This window comes from Diadema antillarum, unplaced genomic scaffold (genome assembly GCF_040938485.1).
Source record: "Diadema antillarum isolate AM-2024a unplaced genomic scaffold, OU_Dant_1.0 seq00000423_RagTag, whole genome shotgun sequence".
Classification (NCBI taxonomy): Eukaryota; Metazoa; Echinodermata; class Echinoidea; order Diadematoida; family Diadematidae; genus Diadema; species Diadema antillarum.
The window spans coordinates 518,603-544,564 of NW_027271406.1; the positions used below are offsets into that span (position 1 = coordinate 518,603).

The following is a 25,962-nucleotide window of genomic DNA, read 5'->3' on the forward strand; positions in this document are numbered from 1 at the left end:
TTTTGCTCATGGGCAAGAGAGTAACACATTTACTTACAAACAGAGTTTCACTATACGTTCAGTAAAGGTTTTAGCATTTATTTATTCAGTATGTGATCATTCTTTCCACAGCATCAACAGCGATGGGAAGCTCAAGATCAGCAATTTCTTGTCTGTCGTTTTCTTGGATTACAGAAGTAATCACTACTTTACTTTGTGTTCATTGCGATTTATAATACTGTCATTTTTAACTTTTTGGTCAGTCCTTGCTAGTGCCTATCGTTTGGAGGAGAGGCCCACGAACACTGCTGAGGTGCCGCTTATGTTGGAGGGAGCTTTTGCAACTGCAGAGGTAAGTGTGCAGTTACTTTGCATTTTACCAACCGTTATTGTTTCTATAAATTTATATCTTAGTTTTAATTGTATAGGTTCTTATGATAGTTGATAGTTTTATCACCTCAACACGTTTGCTTTCATTGGACAAGGTCTGAAAGAAATGCGATGTTTCTCCGTAAATAATCATTTTTATAAAAACTTACCCACTATACTGTGTTGCATGATATCATTCCACGAATGCATAACAGAGATCAGAACTTAGGGCTCAGGGTATCACGGGATCAGGAAAAGCTCCCTTAGCATGGAAATTGTCCTTTTTTATAAATTATTACCTCAGAACCCCCCCCCACCCCCCAAAAAAGAGAAGAAATGATACATAAAACGAAAACATGCAAATAGTCTGAAACTAATATGAAACACACTTGCCTCATTTTCTGTCCACCTTTCAGGTCTTGCGATCCATAAATCACACGACGGTGTACATAGCTGCATTTAACCAAGACCTGATATTAGACGTTACAAAAACAAGGTAAGACTAACTCGAGACTAACATAGGAATTTATTGGGCATGCTCAGCACACTGTCATGCACACGCCGTACGTTCGCTTGGATTATGAAGCAATACTTTTATTCATTACATTCTGTCGTGATGATTATAATCGAATAACATCGGCATACAAAACATTGAATTGAATCGTTCTGTGATATTATTGTGATTCAACAGATGTGCAAAAGTACATTTGGTACTTTGTTTATTTGTGTTATTGTTTTTCTGGCAGTAAAAACTCGGTATTATCATCTACGGTGGAAACATTCTATAAAGCAGTCGACCAGCCATTCAGGCGAAAGACACCATACCTTGTAAGTAATCATCACGAATATGACATCGGCTATCATTTATACTCTTGTCAATTTCCTTTGAAACTAAACATATACTAAGTACGCGTACCCCCCCCCCCCCACCCCCACGAACCGACCAAATACTAGTAGACAATGTAGTATCCACGACATGTACATGTACTAAATATGTAAAGAAAACGAATCCAGCAGAACTTCCTATCATCGGTGATTGGCGAAAAGTTTTCCTGAATTGCGCATGCGTATCCGAACAGCTGATTGGCGAAAAGTGTGATCATAAAGCCGCTACCACTGGTACCAGTTAAAGAGGTCGTACGGTGATTAAGGTAAATATTTGCTCCCGTTTCATTAACGTCTGTGTATATCGTTTCAATTTTTGCAAAATTTTGACAACACTCGTGCATACAAATACAAAAGGGAAAGTGAGCATGTTGAAGTATAAACGCAACAGTGGATGGTCAGTCCTACGTCCTCGCAGTCGCATGATCTTATCATTCAGTCCCATTTACGGTAATTGATGTGGGTTCCAACTTTGTATCTGAATGCGTAGACAAAATGCCAAACTTGGAAGACTTTAATACTAGTACACGTGTACTAGGAATCTGCCAAAGTCATAGGTGGTTCTGGATATCTTTGGTATACGAATACTCACAAACAAATCATTACCTAACACCATAAAGTCTGTGATGTAAAGACACATAGTAAGCACTTCGTAACACCCACGACCACGTAGACTACTGAAGTATCTGTTTGCGAAAAGTGACTTCGTCAATGCGACATAGATCTTCAAAGGTAGTGCTAAATACCTACTACAAAAGAATAAATGAAAGAATTGTTTGTCTTTTCAATACATGATGTTTCATACATCTTTGCCTGTCCAATGTAGCACAACTTATGCGCCTCTTGTGCAGAGGCGCCTCTATGTGTGGCTCATTCCATTGAAGAGATGAAAATGATATTGTGATGATTACCTCCGCCAAGGGAGGAGGAGCGTTTGTTTGTTTGTTTGTTGGTTTGTGTTTGTCTGTGTGCTAAATAACTCAAAAAGTTGTCAATGGGTTTGGATGAAACTTACAGGAAAGGTTGAGAATGACACAAGGAACAGATGATTACATTTTGGTAGTGATCTGGGAATTTTTATGGATTTTATGAAGGATTTTTTATATTTTGGCAGATGGGGTCAATGAACTTGGGAGTTCGAGCTGCGCATTTTTTTTTTTTTGAAGGTTTGCATACACACACTAAAGTGTGTGCTCTAGTTTCTGCTAGGACAAGGCGTGCCACGCAGCTGGAAGTTGATGATGTGGCAAAAGGTTTCTATATTTGGAAATTTGGTGATTTTCAGCATGCATATGTATGGGTGGAAATCACTGATCTCTATGGAAGAACAACATCAGTGGTGGAAATGAGCTGCTATGTGGAAGTCTGTGCTCTCAGAGTGCCTCTCTAGTTAATGATATGTTCTGCAAGGGAAAATAATCTGATGTTCCTTAATGTCAGTGTGTCAGTTGCAGGTACATCTAGATTTGTCATATTTTTCCAAAATTTTTACCAAGCTTTTTTTTTGTGTGTGTGTTCGATTGTCTCAACAGATTATGTTAGTTTTCATCAATTTGTGATAAAATGTTCGGTGCACACATGTTCATGTATGTAGCAAAATGAAAATTATAACAGTAGCTTTGAAGTTAGAAAAGTATTAAAAAAAATCATATGTTGGAGACCAGATTGATTTTCGAACAACACAACTAAGACTCTTGTCTCCATAGTTTAGATTCTAATCTAATGTTTAAGTTACAACTGTGTGTCGAGTCAACAGTTAAATCAACTGTCATGTAACTTCTTTTCTTTTTTCATGAAGGATGACTGCTTCTACCATGGTACTGTACGGGGAAGGAGAAAATCAGCTGTTTATCTTGATGCATGCTCACAAAGAATACGGTGAATAATTTCTCTGGTAAAATATTGATTTAGTCTGTCATGCTTCTGGACAGTCATTGCATTAATGAAGTTAGTGCATTTGAATACCAATTTTGTATGCTTTATTTAGACCACAATTCAAAGATTTAAAGTTTTACATACCATGTGTAATTAGATCATGAAAAAGGTGTGTTATGGATTAAGTTCTAAATCATGAATTTGAAAATTATCAGTTATCCTACTCAATTTTGCTATGGTAATTAATGACTAGATGATTGCTCATTATTGTGTCGTGAGTAAAACCATGATAAAACTGTTTCTGTTGAGAACATTACGAAATGTTGTTTTTCACTTTACATAAAAATATGAGAACTATTTCTAAAAAGACTAGGACTTGAGAATTTTGCAGAGAAGCTAAGATACCCTTGAAATAATGAATATTGCTCTTTGCAAGTTCAGAATTTACATTCTTTGTAAATGACTTTGATTTGATCATCACACCATCTAGGGGCACAGTGTACACAGGAAAGGAGAAGTATGTCATTAGTCCAGCATGGGAAGATGGCTATCTGTACAGAGTCACCAGATTAAGATCAGTTGTGCATAGGAGACATGAGACAAGTGAGTACAGCCGAGAGAGGGGTGAACTTACACCCCTCATGCTTTCCTTGTTACGTGTAATCCTCTGAATATTCAAAACTTTCCAAGTTGATAAAGTTCTATTGAAGTCAATAAGCTGTTCTCCGTAATATGTAGTTATTGCTGTTGCAAATGATCTCAGCAAAACTTCACGTACTGCTATTGTTTGTTAGTATCTAACCAAATCTAAATGTTTTGTCAACTTTCAACCATCTCAGAGTAGAATATTATCTACCTCCATCCTGTGTAAAGCAGTCACAAACATCTGATTTGATTGTTTCCCCTCTGAGCGAAGTTGACCTTTTTCTGGTGATTTGTAAAGCTTGAATTGGATACTAGCAAGCATGTCAACATGAGACAGGGACAAACCTAATAAGAGTTTTCCATACCAACTAATTGACCATGGACAAGTTGATTTAAAAAAAAAAATTGATAACAAACAAGGTTAGCAGTACTCATCACTAATGGGCAGTGTTGTGTTAACCTGTTGAGGACAGGCTGATTTTTCTACAACACGCATTTCCCATAGACACTTGTCCGAGTATACTAGGGAGTTGTCCTCAGTGGGTTAACTCCGAAATCAAAACTGGCATTGCAAAACATCTCTTTAGCATCATGTCTCAAATTGATAAGAAATAACTGCTGTGTTTGGGAGAAGACATGATATTCTTAGATTCTGTTTTATGATAACAGTAACTGAAGGTAAATTCAATTTTATTTGTTATTAAACTGCAAACAATATGGAAACATCTATTCTCTTTTGATGCAGAAGATTTGTTGGGAATGAAAGCAAAGAGTGTAAGTTGCTTTGGAAAATGTGCTTATATTTACCCATCCCAAACAAGAACACATCAAATTCCCATTCCATTTACGTTGCCCAGGGCCGTTATGTTCCTGTGGGTCAATGGGTCTAGATATGATAGTGAGGAAAATTGGAAGAATATTTCAGTGTTTGCATCTGAATACACATGGGTCTGGAAATTCAGTACCAGAAAAGGCAAAGGCAGCTACACTGTATGATATATCTGCTTTGTGATCAGAAAATTATGCCTTTAAACCTACCCCTGACATGCCACTAACATCTGTTGGCTTGGTATTTTCTGCATGGCATTGCTCATTGCTTGGGCCAATAGGGGCCTTGTGGGATGGAAAGTTGTCCAGGGATTGAAGATGATGCATGTTTTGAGTGTGCATGTGCCAAAAAGTTTAACTCTAATGACTGAGATTGTTGGTTGTAAAGTGCGGCTGCAGTGGAAAATGCTGTAAAACCAGGCATTGTTACAAAAATGTTCATCCCTTTGTAACTCGCCATTTAGGTGCATCAGTTGGTGTAATTTCTTGATCAGTGGGCACAGATGTTCTGCATCTATCTTGCAATGAACAGGGATTATGTAATCCAATTGATACCTATGGCAACACAATGGTGTTTATGTGGGACTTTGTCGTTGTTTCAGTTCATCAGGGTTGTCTAATTAACATTACCTTGTGGAACTGCAAATACTTTGATGGAATTAACGGAAATGCAAATTAAGGCATGGCCATTTGATGAGTAAAGGAGAAGGGCCAGGAAGCCTTCACTTGTTCCTTGCAGGAGCTATTCTCTCTTGAATCTCTGTAACCTGTTGCAGACCAACTTATTTTGTTTTAATGACACAAATTTCCCAAAGACACTGCCCGAGTTAACTAGGGAGTAGTTTTCAATGGAGTAAAAAGAGACCACTGTATTTTCATTATGCTGTCGCAAGTCCGATCACCTGTATCCTCATACTTTATCATTTGAGAGTTATTGATTGAAAAGGTGGTTGATTCGATTAGAAACGCAAGTGCAAAGGACAACCTGATCAGCCAACACATTTGGTTTCAGGGCAGGATCCTCCAGCTACATCAACAAGACACCGCCAACGGAGGCAGAGCAGACCAGTCAACCAGTCCTCGGGACGGACACCAGGTGTCAGCCACCTTGAGCTCTACATTGTTCATGACCATCAACAGGTGGGCAGCTAATAAAAGTGATTATCCATTATCTGTCAGAAGCCCTGCCTTCCAATAGCCTTAGGATGCACTTCCCTTTTGATGCAGAACAGTCACCCTTTCTGATGATGTATAACACAGAACTCAATGAAACACACTGTGGTCATTTCATGGATAAGATTAGTATTGCTTGCCAAAAATGAACCCCCCCCCAAAAAAAAACAAAAACAAAAACAAAAAAAACCCCAAAAACAAAACAGAAATATGTGATGGTAAAACGTCAATCACCAGTCTAGAGATTGATGAACAGGTTCGCACATTCCTGCTAAATATAATCAAGTTGTTGAATGAAGAGTTGATTTTTTTTTCTTCTAAATCAAGATATTCATTTGAAGGTGGGCCATCATTGTACAAATAAGAAACAAATTCACCCTTGTTAATATCACATTTTATAAGTTCACATCAACTGTCATTTGATCAGAAAGACAGTAGTACAAACTTTGAATGCAGTGATTTGAAGGAATTGTAATATGAGATCAATCTTTGATATGATGTAATGCTAATTTCTCTCAGTCCAAGTAGAATGCTCATCAGTAATTACTTACCTTTAGAATGTAACTATAATGTAATTTGAGTCAGTGCCTTAACTAAGGCTCTTATGTTTGTACACTGTGTGTGTCCTGTTTGATGGCATGCAGTTAAAAGCCATGTGAATCTAACATGACCTTAATATAAAGTAATGACAAGATATTCAAGTGAATTTTAGTCATGTAACTCTGTAGTTGACTATGAAACCTTGTGCAATGCATATTTGTGTTTTACATTTCTTTGCTTCTTTCAGTTCATTGACAGTGGAAGGAATTTGGAAGTGCTGAGAAACAAATCAACAACTCTGGCACATTTAGTTGGATTGGTAAAGTATCAAATACTAACAAACATCTTACTATGAAAACTTTGTAATTCAGAGTGAGGGTATTTCTTCTGCATTTTAAAAAACCTGTTTGTGCGGCATGTCCTTGTAAAGTACCAGATACCTTGCCTAGGAATCAATTCCTGAGTAACGTTTCTTTATGATAGTGTCTTATAGTCTGCAATGAAAGATTTTAATCAGTTGTACAACTGTACTTGTACAGTTGTGATCTCACAAATGCATTTGTACAGACAGAAATAAATGATTAAGATTTTCATAGCACATCTTTACCCTCTGATTTCATTGGCTCTTGGTTTCAGTCTCTTCTATTTATGAATACTCGATTGCAGCTATAAAATGATGAATAATCATTGAATTCATCATGAATTAGTAAAAACAAGATTTATTCTCAGTTGTTCTAAGTCTGCAGTATGCATTTTTCTTTCAAAATACATTAATACTTCATCTGTGTAGCTACATTAACTTTCCAACCCTTACTTGTATTGTCTCTGCCTTTGCAGTTTCCGTATTTTTACTCCATGTTTTTTTTTTTTAGATCTATGCAGATATAAACATCAGGGTGACTCTGGTCGGGAGTGAGGTGTGGAATGAAGGAAATGAAATTGAGGTTAGTTCTGATGGCTACACGACTCTGGATAACTTCCTTGCTTGGAGAGAGGATGAGCTGCTTCCAAGGCAGTCTAACGATGTCGCCGTCCTTCTGTCGTGAGTGTCACTGCCAAGCTTTGTAGATGGTAACGTGGTACCGTTTAAGCTATTATTTTTGCGAGGGTTTAATTTTCACGAATTTCATGAATCACTGTTGGACCGCAAATTTAACAGCATGCAAAAAAGTTGCCATGCCCTATAAAGGGTAATAGTACAAGTACAATTGCCTCAATTTCAATTCGCGAAAACAACGTCTCGGAAAAATGTCCGAGAAATCCTCAGTCGTGAAAATATCTGTATGCGAAAATAACGGCTTATGCAGTATTTACCAGGCACAGTACCCTGCCTCTTCAGTGCTAGCTCTGGTTTTCCAGAGGGCCCAGCCCATTATCATCCCTGCATTACAGGGTACTCATTTATGTGCATAGAGTGGGAGGGACATGTTAAGGAGAAGGTGTCTTGTCTAAATATGCAGCACCCAGGTAGGATTTGAATTCACACTTTCTTGCTTATGAAAACAGAGCATCATCTACTGTAACCACAGTGCTCCCATAGAGATCGCCAGAACCATGGCAGCATTGTCTACAAAGTCAAGCTAGACTCCATCTCCTTAATCAAGCTTAGAGGTTGAACCATTCTAATTACAAACACACGTACAGAATCATGGCTTAACTCATTTGAAAAACTCCCCTTGACCATGATTGGCCATATCAATATGAGAGGTTTTTAGATATACATATCGGTGAATTATAATTCAAGTCTGCATTCAGATTCATAAACAGACAGTTTATCGATAGGTGTGAAATGTGTAGAGAAATGGGTTTACAAATGAGTTCTTTGTCAGTGTGAAAGCCTCTCCTGTCTGTCATGTTATGGTATTAACTTGGTGTCCTCCTCTAGCGTAAGCCTAAAATCTTTTCCAGGTGTGCTTCCTGATTGGTGATTAGTGGAGCACAAATCCATGGCAGATCATGTGACTTGTACCAGCTTACAATCTAGCATTAATCTGAACTCTTTTAAAGAGTATTTTTGCAAGAAAGTGGTCCACGATCAAGATCATTGAACCTTGTTGCACAACTATCTTTAGCAGCAGTTTCGTTTATGGTGACAGGGTATTGCACTCTAGCATCGATGAATCAAACTCACCATATGTATATCCTTGGGACACAAGCTAGAATGATCACATATCCTGACCAGTTTGGATGTTTCAGTAGTGTATGATTTTGAGTGTTCACTTGAAAAGTTTGTTAGGGAATTTTAATGGTGAGCAGTCTTTTTGTTTTTACTTTTTTACCAGAAATTTTACCTTACTGTGTTGTTTGATTTTCCATCCTCAATAACAAAAAATTGCTTCCATGCAGTGGGAGCATTTCAAATGGAATGTGCATGATTGTAACATTTCTGCAAGGGAAGAGAATTCAGAACCAGTTGTGGAAAGCAAAATGGTGTAATTTTATATTTTTGGTTTGAACAAGGAATATATCCATACTGACTATATGCTGTTCCCATTCATTGAATTCCCATTCATTCCATTTGATTCCATTCTGTGCTTTCTTACATCAATCATTTATATTACTGATACCCAAAACATGTCGTGTAAGAAGACATCATTCTCTTTGTAGGTAAAAATATTTTCTGTTGATTAAGTCCCTTCCAATACCATAACCCCCCCCCATACACACACTTACCTAAAAAAATAAATAAATAAAAGAAAAAGAAAAGAAAGAAAGAAAAATAATCAGTACTTGTAGGGTAGGTCAGCCTTGCTGCGTAAGGTTTTTTATATAGCAAAGGGAGGGGTGATGAACCAGATTCCTTCTTTATGTCACACATTTTTTGAGCAGAATAGATATAAATCTGAACTGAAGACTTGTTTGTTTTCAGTTGCTCTTAACAGGAAACTTCCCTGTACCTCTGTAATGGAGGGTATTGTTTTAGTGACTTTTTTGGTCACCGTCAAAGCAAATTTAGCCTGATTTTTAAGGGATGTGTGGCCTGAGGCATGGTTAATTGACTAGAAATTGAGCTTTCCTGATAACCCCTCTAATTAATCCCAGATGCATTAATAGAAGGACACAGTGTCCACTTTATCTCCACAACATGTCAGTGATGTAATTGATGATGTCACGAGTGTGTTGTCACAAACCTTGTGAGTGATATAATTCAATTTGACGTATGTTAATGTGCAGTTGAATCTTCCATGGTTAGGGACTTCAGCCCCAGCCCAAATTGATTCTGACACAGACTCTAAAAAAACTGTTTTTTCCCCATACTCTTGTCACTCTTCATTCAAGGAGTTCATATTGATTCCATAGACTTGGTCTAAAATCTGGAACAACTGTCACATGTATCTCTTTTGCATTTCATCAAATGTAAGCCAAATTTTGTTGCTTTCGAAAAGAATGAATGATCTTGAGAATCCAACCATTATTATTGCATTCATTTCTTCCACAATAGTTTGTTTCTCTTTCTCCTTGTTATAGCTGGTATTTCTGCCTGCAGATGGAAGCCAAATATAAACTTTATTTCAAACTCAAAAATTCAGATGCACATCTGTTCTAAGCAAAAAAAAAGCAAAAAAAAAAAAAGAGTAGGATAGGTCCCCTTTAAACCGTTGAGGACGAGTCCTGAGTATAATCAGGCAAGTGTGTATGGGAAAATTATGGAAGCCTTCAGAAATGAAGTTGCATCAATACTTCGGATAAAATGCATAGAAAAAAAATCCCAATGGTTATCTGCCAAAAGTTAAAGATAGTAACTGGTACTAATTTTTGCTCCTCTAGCCTAGCAATGATAAAACCAAAAATTCTCAAACAGGTATTGATGATCATTGTAAGTTAGGTATTTCAGCATGCAAAATGGGCAATGTGATGTGGACACTGGTGTATGCTGTATATCTGAACATTGATATTTCTTCAAGTCTACAAGTTATAAAAGTCAGCTGTCAATGTAAGCTTAGACCATAACGAGATAATTATTCCTCAGTGCTTTACTCATCATTAAGGCCTCTTCTTTCATTTTTTTTTTCTACAGGGGCACCAGCTTCTTTTACAAGAACATGAAAGCCTATGCCTACCACGGAGAAATGTGCTCCACATCATTTTCAGGTGCAGTTTTAGAGGTAAAGCATAAAATTAAGATTTGTCCTTTCTGCAAACTGCAACTCATGTCTTTGCAACTCAGTTGTCGATTCTTGTTCTGGATAGGCAAATCTAATGGCTTCTTGCTCACTCAATCAGAGATGTGAATTAGATTGTCTCTTCTTTGACACTGCAGTGCTTGCTTGAGACTTTGTCCTACATCGGTGCATCCATACATGTGTGAAACATCTAGAAATTTTAAATAGGTCAAAGTTTCACATGAGAGTTATTGTATTTGTATGCATTCAATCATTAAATTGTTTAGATCAGAATGTAGGGCATACTGATAAATGCAAAAATACCAAAAGTACCAAAGTTTTCCGTCATCACACAAATGGAAACTGTATGCGCAATGATCTGTATTCTTGTCGCTGAAAATGAAAGGGTTGATTCCAAATGTTGTTGTTTTTTTGTTGTTTCCTTGTATGTGTTTTGTGTTTTTATCAAAGGACAATGAAGACGATGAACTCCTGCTTGCCTACGATGCAGCCCATAGCATTGGTCATACACTGGGACTAAGGCATGATACACCTGAGTGTGCGTGCAATGATCCTACCAACCACTGTGTCATGGATATAGGGAAGAGGTATAATCCTTCAGCATAACACCATTCCTCTGTCCTAACGTCACTATAGGCCTACATACTTAACCCATTGAGGACGAGTCCCGAGTATACTCGGGCGAGTGTCTATGGGGAATGTGTGATGTAGCAAAATCAAACTATCCTCAACGGGTTTTGACGTAATACTTAGCGGGCCTTACCGAGATTCTGTTGTAAGACTACTTATAATTTTGTTTGTATATAGTGAAATATACTGCAAATGTTCTTCATAGAGGAACTTGGTGTAATCCCAGATGGCCTGGACTCTGCTGCACATGTTGGAGAAATTCTGATACATACATGTGTTATAACTCACAATTTTCAACAATAATCCATATGGGATCATGTGATCATGTAAAAGACTACAGTATTTTATAACAAGTTATGCGCTACATCAAAGTAACAGTTCTGGAGTTATATCTATCACTCATAGTATAAGAGTGTCAAACTATTCATTGGTTAAAGTGGTTGAAATGATGCTCTGATCATTGTGTTAGCATTCCTTGGTTTGTGTTTTTTTCTCACTGTTACAAGGGTACCACCTCCAACCAAGTTTTCGACCTGCTCGAGGGAGCTTCTGTCCAGTCACATCTCCATGGGATATTTCAACTGCCTGAACAACCTCCCGTCCATTCCGTTGGGACCGCTGTGTGGCAACGGTCTGCTGGAAGCAGGGGAACAGTGTGACTGTGGTGAGCCACAGGTGAGGAACTGACAAATCTCGATTACTACACCATGGATGGATTTGGTGGCAGCTCTACAGCAGAACTTTAACGTGGGACACACAACTCATGAAATGAAAACACAAATTGACCTAAATAAAAGAAGTTTACTCTGTATTATCTTTTTATTGTAAAATGGGAACCTCACTTCAGAGAGAGGCATACAAATGAAAAGTCATGATTGAGTGACTGTATGAAACAAACAGCCTCTCCTGTGTGTGTGTGTGTGTTTTAAGTTTTTAAGATTATGTTAAAGGGATGGTATACTATTGGTGGAGCTGAGGATTGGGCTTTTAACTTTCTGCGAGATAGCAAGAAGCCGCTTAGGAAATATTACAGAGCATATCATTCTAAGAGGAATTCAAAATTCATTAGATGAGAATTGGTTTTGGAGTGGCTGAGACATCCAAAAGCAAATTAAAACAAAGCGATCCTCATAAAAGGTGGGCTCCACCTTTGATTAGGATTGCTCTGTTTTGGATATCTCAGCCATTTCAAAAGCAATTTTCATCAAATCAAGGTTGAATCCCTCTTGGAATTACAAGGTCTTTCATATTTTATAAAAGGTTTCTCATTATCCCACCCAAAAATCTTAGAAACCTGAAGTTAGGTCTCAACCAAAACTATACGATCCCTTTGGCCCGAATTCACGAAGGTGGTTTAAACTTAGACCATGGTACAAATTTAGACCATGGTCTAAACTAAGCGTTAAATAGGCGTACCAATACATGCGCGCATCAATGCACGTTTTTTTACTGGATGCCTGTTAGCGTACGCAAGCTGTCAATCATATCTACGCAGAAGAAATATACATAAACCATGGTTTAGATTTAGACCACCTTCGTGAATTCGAGCCTTTAAGTCTTCAGAGTTGAAAGTCATAGTTGATGTAATTTGGATCTATCACCACTAAGTAAGCATGTTATTGATATGCTGACAGTGTCTTTCATTCTCTTGAGTGGAAGATGAATGCTAAGTTAAAAAATGTGGCCGTGTGATGATATGACTGATTTTCCATCCATTTGACCAGGAATGTAAGGATGTTTGCTGCATATCCACGGAGTGCCAGAGGACTCCAGACTGCGCCCGGCACTCTAGTCAAAGCCTCGCCTCTGCAGAAGTCATCACTGCACCCATGGTGGCCCTGGGGCTTCAGGGGCAGGATCAGCAAGCAGGTGCAGATGTAGGTTCGCTGCCCCCACAGGAGCTGCCTCCCCCGGTTCCAGCTTCTTCTCGCATCGCTGAGGCCACAGAGGAGCAGTTCAATGCCATTAGCACTGGAGAGGTCATCCAGCCCGGTGGTGGTGATGACCCCCAGCCAGGAGCATTCCCCAACTTGGAGCTACCTGGCAGTGAGCCGCTTGGCGCAGCGGCGGAAGATGGAGATTTATATCTGCAGTTGATTGATGAGATCACAAGGGGTGTCCCGGCCACCAGAGCGGCCATGTTGGAGTCGACCGTGCCACGCCGCCCACCGACGCAACAACCACACCCAACCCCTGCAGCAGCCACAGGGAATAAAACTCAACTCGGAACGGCATCCATCCAGAAGGAGGCCCTGTTCCTCCAGGCCAACATCAGCTCAGTGACATCTGGTTCTAACTTGAACTCACCAGGGGGAAACACTCGTCTTGAATCCCATGGAAGCTTTAACAGCACCCAAGCTTGTGTTGATAGCTCAGTGGGAATCCCCCAAGGCTCAGTATTGCTTGGAGATCATGCTAGTGTCAGTGAGATCTTCGAAAGGCTTGGTATCGAGGAACTAGACACTCAGCCAACGTTCATTATCCAGCCGGACCCAGAGATCTACATCGTCTCAGGGAAACCCCTCAACCTGAATTGTGAGGCTTCCGGACCACCGGTCATGAGGTGAGTTAAAGTGACCATGCAATCAATGAAAGATGCTATGATTTGAATCACATGATGCTGTCAATGCTCAGAACCCCATCAACATGCCCCTGGACTGACCTTCAGCTTGTTTACCTCTCTTGCAGCTACACCTGGCTGAAGGATGGGGAGGAGATGGACATCCAGAGTGATCCCAGGATGATCCATCACCATGGCAACCTGACCATCCAGTTCCCTGACTGGGGAGACGTAGGAACCTACCAGTGTCTTGTGTCAACCATCTACACAACAGTCGTGTCATCCAAGACATCTGTCATGAGAGCAGGTGAAATTAAATGATCTAACTAAGATTTGAATGTACTAATGATCTTTTTTTTTTGTTTCGTATCCTTACTTAAGTGGCTTTTTTGTTTGTGATTAAGGAATGTAAATATTCATCAGTCACAACTTTATCATGTATGTTTTAGTCCTCTACATGGTTAACCCGTTGAGGACAGGCTGATTTTTCTATAAAATGCATTTCCCGTAGACACCTGCCCGTGTATACTCGGGACACGTCCTCAACGGGTTAAATTAGTCCTCTACATGGTTAGATTAGTCATGGCTGTACACTCGGGAGATCCAACTTTACTGAAAACTATAGTGGCCTCTGGCTCTCCACTCTGGTTAGCAAATTCTTAACCCGTTGAAGATAAGTCCTGAGTATACTCGGACAGGTGTCTATGGGAAATATGTGTTATAGCAAAATCAGTCCATCCTCAATGGGTTAAAATCAAATGTATTGATGCTCGCAAGTTGAAAATAGAAAATGTTTAGAATTGCAAGTGATTGACAAATTGTCCTACATCGAGATGAATAAACATTGATTATTCAGTGTTTTAGTAGTAGCCATGATAAAAAATTATGAGCATACACCGTACATACTTGGATTATAGACTCAAACCAATAGCCTCTTGATTGGACCTCCTGATTGCAATAAAAACAACTCCATGCAAGAATCATTAAACTGAATAAATTTTTATATTTACATTTTTTGATTGCACTTCTCTGGATGTGTGATGTTCAAATTGTCATAGCAAATTGCCAGTGGTCATATTTTTGTCTTACTCATCACAATTTTTATCACGCCACCTACTTTTATCCATTTTGTTAAGATGATTTGGATATGATTGACACATTCTTTGTTGCCCAGCACTGGGACGTTTTGCGACGAGTCCCGGTACCCTCCGAGAGGTTCACGTGGGTGACATTGTGATCCTCGCCTGCAACCCTCCCCTCAGTGTGCCGCCTCCCCTGGTGTCCTGGGCGCTGAATAGCTCAGGAGATCCCATCAGACACAGCCGGCGCGTCTCTCAGGATTCCAAGGGCAACCTGGTGATTTCTGCGGCGGAGGAGCAAGACACGGGCCTCTACCACTGCATCGTGGTGAATGAGGTCATGGAGCTGAAGATTGAGTCACCACGTATCAACCTCATTGTCAAGCGTGAGATGCTATGATTTGACTTGATTTTATCTTATCTATTTATTCTCTGTAGGACAGTGCTTGGCAGTTCCATCAATTCTCAGCAACATAAAACAATATAATGTATGCGTAGGGCCTATATGGTGCTACGTGGTATGATTATTTTGTACAATTTCAACAATTTTCATGACACATATACATCTATGATGTAATTACATGGCATTGTTTTTCTATATCAACTTCTATATGGAAGGTATGCCAGAAAGCTTGACTCCTTGGTAACCAATGATTCACAGCAGTAATACAATAAAACACCTCTACACAATACCATCTTTCCCCACATTCCTCACTAAATTTCGTGCATTGCAATGTTCTTAGTAAGATCATTATTTTTGTTCTATCAAGCATGTGTCTATGTGCTTCAATGTCATGATTGATTTTCATTTGGCAATCAGTGTGACTCCTGTGACCTCGAGTGAAATGCCATTTTTATTTTCTGAAGGTTGTATGACAGAGATTTATCACCTTATATGTCTTTAAAGGACAAGTTCACCTTCATAAACATAAAGATTGAGAGAATGCAACAATATTAGTAGAACACATCAGTGCAAGTTTGAGGAAAATTGGACAATCGATGCAAAAGTTATGAATTTTTAAAATTTTTGTGTTGGAACCGCTGGATGAGGAGACTACTACAGCTTGTGAGTCATATGCGTACAACAGTATAAAGAAAATGTAAAGAAAATTCAACATATTTTCACTTTTTTTCGCATAATAAAAGAGCACTTGACTTGCCTCTTTCTAAAGGCAGGGGGAATAATATTACCAATAACATTTGTCGGTAACAAGTCGGACGAATGTGTACTTTTTTCAAAAGATGAAATTTTGTGAAATTCTCTTTATATTTTCCTTTATTGTTGTACGCATGTGACATCTAAGTTATTCACACACTGCAGTAGTCTTCTCATCCAGCGGTTACTGCACAAAAACTTCAAAAATTCATAACTTTTGAACGGATTGTCCGATTTTCCTCAAACTTTCAATGATGTGTTCTACTAATATTGCTACATTCTCTCAATCCTTATGTTTATGAAGGTGAACTTGTCCTTTAACAATAATGATCAAGGTTATTCCATTATCATCAAATTAGCGTCATGTCAATTTTTTTCTTGCACATATTGGCCATGTTAAATGTGTAATGCAGATGTTGTTTTAGTGGGAATAATACAGCATTCTTTACTCTCAAGCTCATCTAGGCTGGATGCAGATGGCAGACAAAAGCGATTGCTCTGCCTCTAAATTCCTTAATGTAATTTAAAGTCTGATGTTACTTTATTGTAAATTCTGTTCTTGTGTACCATATTATTGTTTTGGTTGTCAGCATCTGGAAAATTGTTGTCAGTTGTGGAGAGAAAGATTCATTAATAAAAACATTTTTTACCATCAACTATAGAAAAGTTGATATTGGGCACTTTGAAATATCTTTGTAAATACTTTAATTTAATTGCAAGGTAATAAACAGGGATGACATTCAAGTTATGCTATGTAAGGTCACACCGAGATAATGCTAGTCAGTATCAATCTTTGTATTTGGGTTAGGTCGATATGTGCGAAAGGATTTTTTTTCCTTTGTTTTTTGCATTAAAAGTATTCTATATCCCTCTGACAGAACGTTCTGCACCTCCAGCCTTTGTCTCTACCCCTGAAGAAAACCAAGTTGGTCTTCAAGGAGAGCAAGTCAACTTCAAGTGCCTGGCTGCTGGCAAGTAAGACTAGGTTCATCAATACCTCACCATGTGACTCCTCTCCAGGCTGCCTTTTGATAAATCACTGCAGTGAATTGTTCATCTTCCTGTGTATCAGTCGTAATATGTCTTATTGGCATAATACCGTATGTCAAAAAAAAAAAAAATTACAACGGGAATCTTTGCAATGATAACTTTAAAAATAAAAATTCAATCCAAATACGATTTCAGGGTAGGAAACTGTAACTTATTACCCACATCTTACTGAAACTGAACCCCATCCGATTTGGTTCAGTGGTCAGAGAGAAATGAGGATGTTTGTAGAGCATGTCAGGAATCCGTTCCCTCCAAGTTCCGTCCATTGTGTTCACACATTATGCAGTTCCAAGAGCATCCAAGTGCTAAATTTGGAAGAATCAGACTCATGACATGCTTTAAAACAATCCTCATTTCTCTGTAACGACTTAACCAAATTGAATGGGGTTTTCTATAAAATATAGCTAAGATGTTATATCTTAAGACCCTGAAGTAGCATGTAGACAATTTGATCATATTGATAGTTATCAATGTGAAATTCTGATAGTAATTTTTTTTTGGACACACTGTCTGTTGAAATGACTTGAGCATCAATGTGCACTAGGTAGGGTACTACAGTGGTGGACTAATTAGATGGTCAAGAATGCATTTATGAAGAGTGAAAGGACTCCAAAATAACACATTTTGAGGAATAGTTTTGGAAGCAGTTTGTTCTAAATAGGTGTGCTGGTATTTCATAACATTGCAATTATTTTGAGTAATGCTGCAATGTACAACATGGTTAATGCTGAGCTGTAGTTCAAAGCCTAACATTTAAATACTGGCACTCACTTTTTCAAGCAAATATGATGCAATAATCCTGTTTTATCAGACAAAAGTAAAGAGAGAGAGATGCTAGGAAAAGGGTAGGAGATATAAAAGGAAGAGCACCATTGCTTTATAATTTGTTTGGATGAGGTTTTCCCCCTCTCTAAACACATCTTTTGTACACTTTCTAAAGGGAATATTCCATTCTGACTTTCCAATGCACTTTGCACTGCTGATACACTGACTGATGTGGAAGAACTCAAAGCATATCTCAGTTGCAGGAAAAAGTGAAAAATAGGAGAATTTGGTGATGTTAATTCATCATACATGTATTTTCCCATCACAGCCCAGTGCCCCAGATCTGGTGGGAGAGGGAGGATGCCGAGCTGCCAGTCAACCGGTCCTCTCACACCAGCTTCGGCCAGGAGCTCATCATCACTTCCTTAGAGGTGGAGGACAGCGGTGTCTACCGGTGCATCGTGGAGAACGGAGTGGGCCCCAGGATTGAGGCGTCGGTCACACTCAATGTCAGAGGTAGTGCCAAACAGACAAGTTACCCGCAGAGCTGAAGCAAATTTAATGATTTCAGAGATGCTTTGTGTATTGTTTTCTTTTCATATGTGACCCTGCACCTCAAAACAAACAAAAAGTCACCAGACATGAATGTTTAATTAAGACCATATTCTGAAAGAGCAGACTTTAAGCTTTAAAATGATGTATAACTCAAATCAAATGGACTCTCCTAACCTATCTAAATATTGGAAAGAAAGCACAAACTCAGGAAAAGTGTGAACTGAGAAAATAGGCTCTGAAGTACAGTGTTTATTCAAGCGCTTAATGTTTACCAAACCGTGCTGGCTGTGCGATGAATGGGACAAAAAACAGGAAGTAAACCACCAGAGTAACAATAATGAAGGGATTATCAGATTAAACTGAAATTAAGCATGCCTCATTAACACATTCTGTCCATAATTAATGCAAACTTTCAAAGCAGTAGCACTATCCTCCCAAAAGTTATTAGAGTTAAAAGCGAAGAGTGTGACCACGGTTTTTCAAAAATGAAAAGGGGATTCTAAAGACACACCTAATCACACTATTCTACCAAAAATGTTCGAGATAAACTGCTAAAAAAACACACTTTCCTGCCTGTTTTATGTTACCAAGTTTTAGCATAATGTCAAAGAAGACCCGCTCTTTCAGAAAATATGAAAAAGTCAAGTTCGGCTAGGTTGACCCATTTCACTTATTTTCAGTCCTCACACAAAATCAGTGTGTGCGACTTTATGTTCGTTTTGAGGTGCACGGTCACATATTGTCAATGCCACCCTGTATGCGTGCAATCTGTATCATAAGATTCAACGTATAGAATTGCAGTGCTCATTAAACACAGCTCACATCAGTTAGAATTCTATTTGTCACATAAGTGTGTCCATTTGATTGAAAGGTATTTGATTGAAAGGTATTTATTGAATAACATCTCTTGCAGCCAGGAGGCTGAATTGCGGACATTTTACAAAGATCATCATGAATACATTCAAATATACAAACATACATTAGAAATATTAACTATTGCACAATAAAATTGACCTTTACCATCAACAAACAAAAAATACAATTATTCACATCTCTGTTCTTATTTGCATAAATAATCTCTTTTGTTTGATAGATAACCTTACTAAAAAAACAACTTTCTTTTCATATACTCATCTTCTTTTAACCCATCTTCTCTTTTACCCCTCCTTATAAACTTTACCATCCTCGTCTTCACTTTCACTCCTTCAGCGTCTTCTTATTCCCTGAAATTATCCTTATCATAATCACACATTATTACTTTTCATCATTAAAAATCAAAATACCCTTTAGTCTCTACTAAAAAAAAAAAATCAATATACATTCATCAAAAATATACTATTGCAGTGTATTATGTAAAACACTGGTTTCATATCAGTAAAATTATTCAAACTATAAAAAATTTCTTATTTCACATAACACAGGACAGAGGAACATAATATGGTAATTAAACTGATCTAAAAAAATCTGCTTAAGACTAAAAAATTCTGGCAAATGAAAAAAAAAATGAGATGAAATCAGAAATAAATGAATGAATGGAGGGCCCATAATCAAACACATCATTACAAAGAGAGAAAGAAAAAAAAAACCAACCTTAACAATAATGAATCCACATGCGATTTGTAACAAAGTTGAGTGTTATGTCAAAAAGAGAAAGTTTCGGCGTGCCTGCAAAAGGCTGAACTTGAATAACAAAACACAGAGTGTATGGGCGATATAACTATCATTAAAACATCGATTATATTCTTCTCTGTCAAAAAGATATATTATATATAATCATATTCATATCAAAACACTTAAAAAACTTTCAGATCTTACACATATACCGTTTAATCCATATGTCTGAAAAAGTAGCAGGTTATGTACAACACGTGTAACATAATTGTCATCTGTACAGTTTCCTTTATGCTGATGAATTTTTATTGTATTTTCCAAAGGGTCAGTGTGAGATTAATCTTATGGCATACCTGGTGCCTTTGCTTGGCAAATACATTCATACATCAGCAATAATAGTAAAATTCTGTGAGCTACTTCATATACTTTGCTGACATCATGATACAATAGAAGGGAAGAAGGAAAATTTTTCTCTGAGAGTGATCTTCAATGTTTACCTATGATAACATGATTTGAAGAAGATTGATTGATGTGTTTTTCTCATGTTTACATTGTTAATATCAACTTTTTCCCCTCAACTGAAGCTGGAATTGTTTGTCAAATATCATTCTAATTGCACAGCGGCCCCATTCTGGATCATGGAGCCCCAGAGTCTAACTCTACCTGTTGGAATGTCACCCATCTTCACCTGCCAGGCTGGGGGTGATCCTGCCCCTGTCATGGAATGGTACATCAATAATCAACCGGCAGAAGAACTCAGTGAGTTCTTTCATTTGTGTCTATATTTCTGTCTTCACTTTATTCTTATTCCATAGAAGAAAATATGGGTTTTGCAAACAAAGTTTGCAAACAAAGTTTGGGAGGAGATATATCCGTGCCAAGCTTACGTTCCACATACTTTCCTCGTCGATATGTATAGCTGAGAGGTTAAAGGTGCCGTCTCTGGCACCAGAGACGTAAGGTTGCACACATGCGGGTTCGAACCCCACTAGATGACGAAACAAAATACCTGTTCTCTTTTACTTTTTTTTTATACCCCCGCCAAACGAAGTTTGAAGGGGGTATATAGGAATCAGCGGTCGGTCGGGCGGTCGGTCCGTTGCAAATCTTGCATCGCAAACTACTTCCTCAGTTTTCAACCGATTCCCATAAAACTTGGCACAGATGTGTGCCTTGGGTTGTAGATGTGCAAGACGTATTTTTTGACAGTACCCAAAAGTACGTTGCCATGGTAACGGCATGTTATGGGCAAAAATGGGTACAAATCTTGCGTCGCGAACTCCTCCCACAGTTTTTGATCAATTTTTATGAAATTAGGTACAGATGTTCATCTGAATATGTTAATGTGCAAGACACATATTTCCGCAGTGGCAAAAAGTGCGTTGCCATGGTAACGGCATGTTATTGGTAAAATATAGGGCAAAATGCTTCATGGCAAAATTGCTTCATCAGTGTTCCTCCAATTCTCATGGAATTCATATTGAATGTTTGTCTTAGGATATAGGTCAGCATGACACATTTCTTGACAGTGACAAAAAGTATGTTGCCATGGTAACAGCTCACATATTATGAGCCAAAATGATGGAAAATTTTGTGTTGCAAACTACTTCCTCAGTTTTTGCCCAATTTCCATGAAACTTGGTACAGATGTATGCCTTTGGTTGTAGATGTGCAAGACGCATTTTTCGACAGTACCCGAAAGTACGTTGCCATGGTAACGGCATATTAATGGCAGAAGATCAAGGAAAGATCTTGCGGATTTAACTACTTCCTCAGTTTTTTGACCAAAGCTTATGAAATGTGGCACACACCTTGATCTTGGTGGGAAGATGTGGAAGACATATTTTTCGGACGTGTCGGAAGCTGCGTTGCCATGGTAACGGCATATAAATGGCAGAAGATCAAGGAAAGATCTTGCGGATTGAACTACTTCCTCTGTATTCGACTGAAGCTTATGAAATGTGGCACACACATTGGTCTTGGTGGGAAGATGTGCAAGACATATTTTTTGGACGTGTCGGAAGCTGCGTTGCCATGGTAACGGCATATTAATGGCGGAAGATCAAGGAAAGATCTTGTGGATTGAACTACTTCCTCAGTTTTTGACAAAAGCTTATGAAATGTGGCACATGCACAATAGTCTTGGTGGGAAGATGTGCAAGACATATTTTTCGGACGTGTCGGAAGCTGCGTTGCCATGGTAACGGCATTTAAATGGCAGAAGATCAAGGAAAGATCATTCCTTGGGTAAGACTGTCGTCATGGGGCGGGGGTATTAATCACCTTCAGTGATATTTCTAGTTTTTCAATGAAGTAATTCCAATTTCATCCATGTAGAAATCATGTTCTCATGTAAACGCACCCATACGCGCGCGCGCACACACACACACACACACACACACAATATCCCTTTGTTTTGTGTTGGAGACTACATTGCTTTGACTGCTGCAAAATTTTGCAGGCTTGAAATTTGTTTGTCAAACTGTTTGTCAAACTGATCATATTATATAATGACAACGAAATGAGACATAGCCCTCTTGGTTGTGCAAATAATGGTCAAAGTTCATATTTGAAAATACAAATGTTAAAGTGAAGGTGACTCTTAAAAGACTTAATCACCATGTTTGATTTCTGTCTTTTTTTTTCGTTTTGAAGACCTAATGGTAAATATTCAGTTACATAGCCTGTCAAATCAACTTACTTGCACATGCCGACACACGCATGAAATTTCCACTTGGTTGCCTGACAGAAACAATTTGATCTGAATTATGTAGGACTGTATAAAGAACTGGACTTTACGAATGTATCTCAATATAACTTCAAGTCGCTATTTTACATCATTTTCGTTGTCGATCACCCGTGGCTGATATCTAATGACCCCAAGCTTATCACCTAACTCGTCTTCAGTGACGAGTTTCATATCTCGTTTAGTGTTAGATGTACATAAAAAACAGCTGATGAGACATCAGTGTTAAATCAATCTTCTTGTAGTCTCACACTTTTACTCCACATTTACATGCAGGTCATGTGGAAGTCATAATTTGTTTGGCCTTAACCCGTTTAGGACAGACTGATTTTGCTACAACACGCATATCCCATAGACACACGCCCGAGTATAATTGGGACTCGTCCTCAACGGGTTAATGCATTTCACCAAAGTCTTTTTTAGCCACATGTACTCATGACATGCTTTGCTATTTTGTATGATATATTGCACTAACAAAATGATAATGAAGGTCTGATGTTTATCAGACACTCCCCTAAATGATGACAAAAGACAGTTGGAATAGTTCAAGAGAGGGCATAACGCAATGAAACCTGATTAATAATACATAAGGGAAAATGACAACTGATGTGTACTAAGGTAATATACTTTTCTCACAGCATACTCTATAAGGCGTGTAGATTTTAGAGTTTCTTTTAGCAATGAAATGTGCACTTTCTCAGTGGTGAGGCGGTTTGGTGTGAATGTGACAGATCTGAGACTGAAACAAATATACATGTACATAATTCAGAAAAAAGGGGGCTTGGGAGAGTTAAAAAAAAAAAATGACTATCTAAAAAGTATGAACTTTTCAAGTGTCTGGCTGACAAGCCTAGGGAAAGAGGTAAATAAAAAAAGGGGGCTTGGGAGAGTGAAGAACAAAAAAAAAATGACTATCTAAAAAGAATGAACTTTTCAAGTGTCTAGCTGACAAGCCTAGGAAAAGAGGTAAATAAGAAGAAAACACACATACACACACACACACACAAAAGAGTGAAATGGAAGAAAATTATCGATATAGAGTTCTGAACAGGAATTGTTTAAATGACGATTCACGGTTTCATTTGCAGAGCAGAATGAATACGCTCTTCTTGAGCTATCGATGATGACAGAACATAACTTTCATTCCTCCCACCTTCCAGGTGAGTCTCTGAAGCTGCACATCACTGATGGTCAGCTACAGATGAATGAGACGGCCGATGTGGACCGGTCAATGGGTGTACAGTGTGTGGCCAGCAACCAGTATGGCTCCATCATCAGCAATGCGCACCTTCTTGTACTTGGTATCCTGTCATTTCATTTTTCCTAACCCAATACTTTGTTATCACAACATTTAGAATGCATTTTTGTGGAATGTAAGCTTAATTATTCGTACAACAAAGTTTCTTTGCTGTATGAATATCTGATGACAAATATGTTCCCTCTAAGCAATACCTCATCCTGTTTAAAATGTAAAAAAGTGATGTGTCTTGGAAATGCTACAATGATGTTATACAGTGATGGCTGCACCAAAACATTACAAATTCTGAACTTTTGAGCAGATGGTCGGAACTTCTCTGATGCATATTTTACTAATATTTCTCTATTCCCGCAATTCACATGTAATATTTGGGATTCATTCTCCTTTAAAACAAGATGATTTTTGCAGCAGCTGTCCCCAGGATTTGAAAGTTTAAAGGTCCTATTTACCTTTGGGAACAGTGATTTTAAAAATTTTCAATATATGACATTTAATGCATATGTGTAGGTCTGTTGTGCCACAAAACATCCAATCATATAGAGTTTTCCCGATAAAGCCTGAAATATAAAGAGATATGCTGTATTTTTCGTAATAAACCATAAGTGTAGATGGTTTAGTCTGGAAACATTTTTATTAAAGCTATTGTTCACATTTTGTATATTCAACAATACTTATATAATATATAATAATAATTTACCAATTCAAATATAATAATAATTTACCAATTCAAATTTTTACAGTGGTTGTTTCTATCCCTAACTCACATTTTAGAACTATTTTAAAGCACTTATGCTGGGTTTTTGTTTCATCTGCAAATGGTAAATTATGGCTTTAAGCATTTAAGAACTTTGCTGCAGGAGTAAAAGCAGAAACAAACTTAACTCTGTCTGTCTGCAACCCGTGTCCACACCTGTTTATATATGTTTTGGTATAATTATGACACATGATATGATTCTGTTTATATATCAATGTATAATTTTTGTGTATCTGTGTAATTCACCTTTTAGTCGCCCACTCAGATTTTTTTTGAATAAAGACCTTTTAATTAATCAATCAATCACATGCACTTGTAAGGCGCTTAGAAACTTTGTATTAAGTGCAGTAAATATGTTAATTATTACTATTATTATCTCTTTAGCCTTGGCAGCGACGTTCCGTGAGGCTCCACCGGGGGAGATGGTGGTTCTGGAAGGGGAGAGCATAAGGCTACCATGTCGGGCTCTGGGAGCACCTAAGCCTACTATCACGTGGGTTGGGGATGAAAACGAAGAGGTAACTTAGCCAGTGAAGCACAGTATAAGGAGTATGAAGAGCCAGTAGAGCCAAGCTTAAAGTTGTTGATACCTGGATGAGAAATAAGAATGTAAAAATTGCCGTGCTTATGGTATGCAGTGTATTTTGTGGCAATGGAAATATGATTGTATACATACTGGTAATAATCAAGGAGTGCTAAAAAAATTGTTATTTGTTATCCTTGCATGGACAATGAAATCAAGAGGTGATTTAGTTCATGAAATATAATGTGTAATTGTATTCATAATGCAACACATCTGAATATATTAACAAAGTAGTGGCATGATCAATGATGCCATGATCTTGATGATTGTGTCATAAAGTGTGGCTGTCATTATTGTTACTGTTTATATGTAGTTGCTATTAGTGGTCATGCACAACGGCGTAGCCAGGATTTCATCTTAGGGGGGGCGGTTAGTGTGCGAGGGAGCGAAGCGACCGAGCCCGAGCGAGCGGAGCGAGCGAGGGGGGGGGGGGGATGGTGTGGGAGGGGGGTGTCCCCCCTCCCACGGTGAGAACTTTTTGCATTTGATGTTGTAAATGGTGCAATTTGATGCATGTTTTTGCGCGTTTTATCGACGTGAAACAGTTCCACTTGTTTAAGGTAGCAGTTTATTTTGATGTAGATTATCATTGAACAATTTGCCTATAAAATGGTATAATTTAAATACACTTCTTGTATTAATTCTTTTCACTGAATATCATGAACGCGACTGAACCCGAGCGAGCGGAGCGAGCTAGGGGGAGGGGACGGTGTGGGAGGGGGGTGTCCCCCTCCCACAGTAAGAACTTTTTGCATTTTGATGTTGCAAATGGTGCAATTTGATGCATTTTTTGCGCG

The 25,962-nt window shown here is 38.3% G+C and overlaps 1 protein-coding gene across 1 annotated transcript in view; it reads left to right on the top strand.

Moving 5' to 3' along the window:
• The window catches only part of LOC139732457 (uncharacterized), a 102,034-nt gene that overhangs the window by 53,767 nt on the left and 22,305 nt on the right, over positions 1-25,962 (top strand). Inside the window, exons 3-21 of the mRNA XM_071643320.1 lie at positions 243-331; positions 765-844; positions 1,095-1,176; positions 3,032-3,111; positions 3,599-3,711; positions 5,594-5,721; positions 6,542-6,613; positions 7,167-7,336; positions 10,313-10,400; positions 10,869-11,005; positions 11,555-11,723; positions 12,773-13,611; positions 13,737-13,915; positions 14,783-15,073; positions 16,722-16,818; positions 17,987-18,174; positions 20,446-20,583; positions 23,731-23,871; positions 24,967-25,100. Coding sequence (XP_071499421.1) covers positions 243-331; positions 765-844; positions 1,095-1,176; positions 3,032-3,111; positions 3,599-3,711; positions 5,594-5,721; positions 6,542-6,613; positions 7,167-7,336; positions 10,313-10,400; positions 10,869-11,005; positions 11,555-11,723; positions 12,773-13,611; positions 13,737-13,915; positions 14,783-15,073; positions 16,722-16,818; positions 17,987-18,174; positions 20,446-20,583; positions 23,731-23,871; positions 24,967-25,100 — 3,215 coding nt within the window. The remainder of the gene's footprint in view (positions 1-242; positions 332-764; positions 845-1,094; positions 1,177-3,031; positions 3,112-3,598; positions 3,712-5,593; positions 5,722-6,541; positions 6,614-7,166; positions 7,337-10,312; positions 10,401-10,868; positions 11,006-11,554; positions 11,724-12,772; positions 13,612-13,736; positions 13,916-14,782; positions 15,074-16,721; positions 16,819-17,986; positions 18,175-20,445; positions 20,584-23,730; positions 23,872-24,966; positions 25,101-25,962) is intronic.